The sequence below is a fragment of the Gadus morhua genome, chromosome 15 (assembly GCF_902167405.1).
Source record: "Gadus morhua chromosome 15, gadMor3.0, whole genome shotgun sequence".
Taxonomy (NCBI): Eukaryota; Metazoa; Chordata; class Actinopteri; order Gadiformes; family Gadidae; genus Gadus; species Gadus morhua.
Window position 1 is genome coordinate 12,367,055 of NC_044062.1, and position 7,114 is coordinate 12,374,168.

The 7,114-nt window shown below is 38.7% G+C and overlaps 1 protein-coding gene across 5 annotated transcripts; it reads right to left on the reverse strand.

Annotated features, from left to right (window-relative positions):
* Positions 1-3,831: 3,831 nt before the first annotated feature.
* LOC115560468 (uncharacterized) lies at positions 3,832-6,312 on the reverse strand. Of its 5 annotated transcripts, none has more exons than XM_030379902.1 (8): positions 6,179-6,312; positions 5,620-5,949; positions 5,226-5,510; positions 4,989-5,040; positions 4,724-4,821; positions 4,511-4,542; positions 4,196-4,288; positions 3,832-4,079 (listed from the first exon to the last, which is right to left on the reverse strand). In XM_030379902.1, the coding sequence occupies exons 1-8, from the start codon at positions 6,222-6,224 to the stop codon at positions 4,017-4,019; spliced, it is 999 nt and encodes a 332-aa protein (XP_030235762.1). In that variant the 5' UTR covers positions 6,225-6,312; the 3' UTR covers positions 3,832-4,016. The 5 variants fall into 5 exon arrangements, with proteins under 5 accessions (XP_030235762.1, XP_030235761.1, XP_030235760.1 ...); XM_030379901.1 differs by having other exon boundaries at positions 4,736-4,821; positions 4,989-5,070; XM_030379900.1 differs by having other exon boundaries at positions 4,989-5,070.
* Positions 6,313-7,114: the final 802 nt, after the last annotated feature.

Consider the following 7,114-nt stretch of genomic DNA (forward strand, 5'->3'; position numbering starts at 1 on the left):
ATCATCCGAGGACACGTCACACCCTGTGGTGGGTCACACCCACGTGTGTCACACCCTATCTCAGGCAAGCCGAATATGTGCCTGTATAGAAATATTACTTGTGTTGTATACATTAAAACCACACTGACATTCTGATGTGTAATATATGTACAATTCAGTCAAGATAATTACGCCTTTACATTTTGTATTTGTATTGTATTTATTTATTTTGTGCATGGAACAATATTGTACAATAGGAGACTATATTAGAGGACTATAGATTACTGAGGGCCATAATCACAATATAAAATAGGGGTAAATACATAATAATAATAATAATAATAATAATTATTATTATTATTATTAGTATTATAATTATATTCATAATAAGTCATTGAAAATAGCTATATTGAAATAAAAAATATTCTAGAACAAACAAATCACTAACAGAATGACTCACAACTCCAAAGCAAATGTACGCACAAATAAACACACACACACACACACACACACACACACACACACACACACACACACACACACACACACACACACACACACACACACACACACACACACACACACACACACACACACGCACGCCAGCGCATACTCAATGGCCTTGTTTCATCCGTAGTTAATCTTTTTATCATAATACCGATAAAATGTAAAATAATTTTTTGAGTGATCACATGACACTCCATGATCACACAACACGTCATGTCAAACCTTATTCAAACTAGTGTATGTTAAGTATGTAGTAGTTGCATATAATATGCCAACTTGTGCTATGCTATTGGCCCCCATATTTTTTTCTTTACTTTAGCCTTACAGAGGACAGATTTGTAGGAAATAGGCTATGCTGCTCAATGTATAGGTCTAAATAGCTAGGTAATTTATAAATTGAGGAATAAGACAAAAAAAATTAGAATAGAATTTAAACAAAAGGGCAAAGCGAGCTCATTTAGGTTCCCGAAATGTTTTAATGCTTTTATGCCTCATAATAATAATCACAAATGTATATAGTTATTTATTGAATCATTAATTATTGATTATTGAATATAGTACAGTAGAGTATTGAAGAAAATAACAACTTTATTTTGGAACTGCTTACATGTTTTTCATTTAGATAACAATTAATGACTGAAAATGCACTTCCTGCAGAGAATGCGGTGAGTGCTGTGGCGCAAATGTGAGGTTGAAAATCTGTTATAATAAAGACAGATAGTTTAAGACGTAGAGAAATGTTAAATGGCAAGTGAAGGGATCAAGTGAAGGGATTTGAACTTCAATTTGAATTTGAGTCTAAATGGAGTAATCAATGTAAACTTTCACACCATTTAAAAATTTTAAAATGGTTGGAAACAAATAAGATTCAAGAGTAATCGCGTGTTTCCACTGCAGGGTGCGGTACGGTTCGGTTCGCAAAGTTGCGGTACGGATTGCGTTTCCACCGCCAAAAGTGGGCGTGACCCGGACTGAGCCGGACTCGTTTTGCCCTCGTCTTCAGTACTCCTCCGTTGGGGTACTGAGACGCCTCAAAGGGTGCCGGAAAATTCGGGCTACACACCTCCTCCGTGATTGGTTGACAGAATCGTCACTTCCGGGCGACGTGGGGATAAAAACAAACAAACAGAAGCCTCGAAACAGTAGATTGCATTTCGAAGTTGATTAACTGCCAAATGAAAAGCATTAAGGCCAGGAACTGTTGCTGGACGACTTCCATGGTAGCTCTTCGTTTAATGTGTGGCGTTCAACTTTTCCATTGTTTTTCCACGCGGCATTATTACATGATTCGATTCTCCGCTACCGGACACTCGACTGAACGAACGAACGAATGGACGAACGATTCTGAACGACTCTTCTTGGCAACTGACCGACGCGAACTGAATCAAGGAAAAGAATCATTGATTCCAATCTTCGTTTTCAGTAGGTCTCATTGATTTACGTTGACGCTGGAGTGTGAGGACGTTCAGCAGTGTTGCCAGATTGGGCGTTTTTTCCCGCTCTATTGGCCTACTTTTAATCACGCACTAATGCCACGTTTCCACTGCAGGGTGCGGTATGGTTCGGTTCGCCTCAGTCCGGTAGGGAGGGGGCGTTATAGCCCCCTCCCTGAAACCTCTAACAAGTTGGATTCTTTCAATGAGTCGGACCGTAAAGCTGCTCTGGAAGCTCTAATAAACTTACAGGAGTCTTTCCACGAAATGTACAGGATATGTACAGATAGTATTACTGAACAGAGAAGGATCTGTAATTATGCTTTGGTTTTCGAGGCGCAGATATGAAAAAGGAAGATTCTACGCATGCGCACAGACATGGTGGTGTTGTGTGATAGTGCATCACAGCACCACCTAGCTGCCTGACATCCATACCCAATCGAAATCCAAACACTTTTGCGTCACCGTATGCATGCAGATTTCCTCCCGAAAATGCTTGTCTAAACGTGGAATAAAAAGTGAAGACGCCACTTTTACGTCTTTTTTTTGCTGTTCAGACCGTTATCATGTAAACGTAGCCTAAGCCTCTTCCCCCTTCACCACTCACAGTCAGTGAACGAACAGCGAGTCAGCAAGTCAGTGGGTCTGGGAGGAGTTGAATCTGAGAACGAACAAGACAAAACGACGAGAGAGAAGAATCAGTTTGGGTCGATCTTGTTAAAGGTTTGTTCACTCAAACTGATTCGGTCGTGAACGACCCATCACTAGAAGCCCGTATGAAACTAAAACTGTGATTCTGAATAAAGTTGAAATGATATCGAAATTCCGTTCGGATAATATTGATAATACAAGTGTGTAGATTTGTTAAATGGATTGAACGAAGGTAAATGTTTGATTAAATGATTGAGTTACGATGTCTTAAGAAGTATGAGTGTCAGAATGGACAGACGTCTTCAATGAGAACAGCTGAAATCGAAGCCGGTATGAAACTAAAACAGTGATTCTGAAGAAAGTATAAATTATATTGAAATTCCGTTTGGATATTATTGAAGATACAAGTGTGTAGATTTTTTAAATGAACAAAGATAAACGGTTGAAAATTGATTTAGTTACGTCTTAAACAGTTGAAGTACCATAGGAAATGGCTCCCATGCAAAAAATGTGGAAAAAGCTGTATAGTTTAAAAAGTTGAAAGAGTTGAAAAATGCTGAACAAATAGCCATCATGTCGTTAAAGAGCTGAACGATCTCCCGTTGACTTCCATTGTAAAAAATAATATTTTAAAAGTAGAATATAGAATAAAGTATAAAATATTTTAAAAATCTGAAAAGTAACGCACGATTCCAAGCTATTCTGAACATTAAAATAATGGAGGGATTCTCTATGGAAACTTTAGGAAGGAGATAGGTCCCAAGATTTGTAGAGAATAAGTAAGAAAGAAAGAAAGAAAGAAAGAAAGAAAGAAAGAAAGAAAGAAAGAAAGAAAGAAAGAAAGAAAGAAAGAAAGAAAGAAAGAAAGAAAGAAAGAATAACACTCAAGAAGAACAATAGTTGAGCGCTGCATACAGCACTCACCTAATTAACATACTATTAAATACATAGGCCTATTCGAAAATAAATAGCAAATACATTTTGAAGATGCATTAAAAAACCTTAAGTTATGAAACTATCAAAACTGTAAAACATTTGGGTTTAAGAAGAAACCCATTATGTCTCATCTTTTTCTGGGGCAAATCCTTGCTGTGTGTGTGTGTGTGTGTGTGTGTGTGTGTGTGTGTGTGTGTGTGTGTGTGTGTGTGTGTGTGTGTGTGTGTGTGTGTGTGTTTGTAATAGTGCGTTTAATATTGTGTTGTGTGTGTGTGTGTGTGTGTGTGTGTGTGTGTGTGTGTGTGTGTGTGTGTGTGTGTGTGTGTGTGTGTGTGTGTGTGTGTGTGTGTGTGTGTGTGTGTGTGTGTGTGTGTGTGTGGATAGTTTACAGGGAGGACACATTTATATTGTATACATGTAAGATAAATAGTAGCCTACTCAAAATGCGAATGAAAATCATCTTAAGTGTTGAAGTCACAAGCGTATGATCAATTGAATGGCATGGATGATTTATATTCTTGGATGGGGGCCAATAACACTGTATGTTATATTTCCATCCTCGTTTGGGTTATTCTGAATAAATGAGCAAACAAAAAATTAAGGAATAAAAGAATGGAAGTCCAAATGAAAGAATGCATGATTCAATAAATTAATGCATGGATTAAATGAATCGACAGAAGAGGATTTACCTTGAGATTCATGTCACCAGTAGATTTATTCTGTGCTGCCCTGGAATGCATCGGCATCACACTACTATAAAAAACGTCTGGCTCAGACGATCCCTTGATCAGAGAAGAGACAACATTATCAGATCGTGTTACATTCGTTTAGATGTTGTTGTATTACTTTCTTGTCAAAGAATAGACTTCAAATTGCATTTTACATGTTACATATTTATGGTAGAATCCAAACTTGCCCCCTCTGGGCCAGAGCTTTGGTTCAAGGGTTTGTTTTACCCTTTAAGGTTGGTATGGGGAGGAAATCAAAATGTAGCCTCATCTTACTGTGATTGCTATACGTTTTCTTTCGGCTCGCCCTGAAAGAAAATAATTATTTTTGTAAAAATAACAAGCCAACAATAAAATGGGTGTAAAAGAAATACATTGTATAATATGAACGCAACTAACAGATAAACAAATAAAAAAAAAATTACAAATTTAATTTAACTTATATTTGCATTTGCATTTGCATTTTAATTTCAAGAGATCGGAAGTTACGTTTCAACATACTGTGGAACATCCACAAAACCAACAGGGCCACTGCTATAATGAACAGCAATATGCCGAAAGGAAGGAGCAGGATCTTTAGGTCGTCTCTGTAAAAAAAATAGAGCACCCTTTATTGACAAAACTTGAAGAATATGTGTATAAGTACAATTATTTTTTTTACAGCCATCACACATTTCTACCCATGTAAATGAAATACGGTCAGATGTAAGATACATTTGGCTGAGGTAGCCGAGGAGAGCAAAAGGGAACTGACCTGAGAACAAGTTCATGTTCCTTCTCTGTAATCTTTTTAGTGGACACCACACCTGACAAAGTGCTCACAGTTGTTGAGGTGACTACATAATGTGGAAATAACACAACATAGTGAGATTACTAAATTCCCTTAATCAACTTCCTGTTGTTGATAACATATATAATGTATTCAAGTGGAAATGTTTCAATTTGGCAAAATATATTTTTTAATCCCTTTACACTACACTTTTAAACTTACTTGAATTCGTTGTTAGATGTATTGGCATATTTAGTTGCCCTTGGAAAAAAATGTACCAACCACTGCTTTCCATGTCTAGGTCCTTCATAGTCACCACAAAAACGTCTTGTTTGCTTGCATCAATTGAGACTTGTGAACTTTCAATAAAGCCATCCTGTTTTTCCTTGCAGTGGCCCAGTTTGCACCATCCTGGTTTGCCGTGTGTTTTAGAGTGAAAACTGATATTTATACTATCTCCATCAAATCCTATTATTTCCTGTTGATCCACATACAGACTGGAGTCGCCTGAAAGAGAAATAACTTCTATCAGAGAGCATTCAAATAGCCTTCTTACGAAAAAAAACATTTAAATCCTAGTTGTTTTTTCTAAGTGTTTAATCCAAAACACACTCACCTTCGGACACTAAAAGTTGGAAACGTGTTCCCTCATCTAAGGCATCAGGTATCTCCACAGCACACCAGTAGGTTTGCGTTCCCTCCTCTTGGCTTGTGATGGATACTGTGAAGACCCCTTGGTCCGGGTCATCAGAGATTGTGTACTGGCCTTCTGGAAAACTACTCCCTGAGTTGGTTGTGATTATTATATCACATAACAACCAAGCCATTCCTTTACAAAGGTACTTAACATGGTTCTTATGGCTTGGTTGGTATAGACATGGAATGGAAACCCTGACCCCTACTTTCACAGACACTTCTTCACTCACCGTAGTGAGGCTGTGAGTTCCTGTTCACAAACCACACATGTATTTTTTCAAATTGAATGATACAAAATACATACAAAAACATACAAAAATAGATTACAAACAGACAACTGTCTATGCTTAATAGGCCTACCTTTTTTGATGAAGATCACAATGAACTAAAATCTGATCTAAATCTGATCTAATCATGATCTAAAATAGTCTTAAGAGATTTATCAACTGTCTGTATCAAACTCAAGAAATGCGACTCACCTGTGAGTCCACAGAGGGTAACAACGATAACAAGAAAAGGAGCCATGTGCACAAAGACGGTAGATTGGAACTGATTGCCTTTGCGAGTGTTTGTGACAGAGCTATTTGAGTAGTGGCTAGTGATGTGCTATTTCCTAATTTTTTAGCCAGGATGCAACTTCCTTATTATATAAGTACGTAGTGTGGCAGACGCCAGGGAGGAGTGAGGGGAGTGGTAGGTCTGGCCACCTGCTGGCTCCACCCCCAAGCCATATATGGACTTCCTCCCCTTAACGAGGCTAGCCTGGGGATCATTAAGCAGGGGTGCTTGGGCTTAAAGGAGGTAGCAAACGACAGACGGGGGAGGTTGGAGTTGGAAGAGTGTTGGGAAAAATAACCTGCTGAGTACATCACATGTACATTACAAATATAGCTAACTCCTACCCTAGCCTGATGAGCACATCACATGAGCGCACACACGTAACAGCAGTCACATTACAATATAGTCAACTTTTAACACATAACACAAACATGATAATATAGTCAGGTCAAGGCCAGAGCCAAGGCCCCATTTCCCAAGCAGGCAAATGGTAGACACTCAGACAATGCACCAGTCATCCTCAAGAACGTGAGAGCCACATTAAATTATCACACAGGAGACACTTCGGGGGGGGCGCTCCCCCGTTTTAATTTATCACACAGGAGACATTTCGAAGCTCTCCCAGGGCCTGGGAGCCAAGGCCAAGCAAAAACACACAGAACCACACACACCTCAAATGCACACACCTCATCGAGAGGAGGATACAGCATAAAACTGTATCACACAGGGACTCTGGATCTTCTTCTGAAGCAGACCTTCCACGGAGGCGAAGCTCTGGACGAACCATCAGCGCTGATTAGGGACTTAGACATATTCGATTTCTCACGCTTTATGACTCTGTATAACCGTTGCTACTT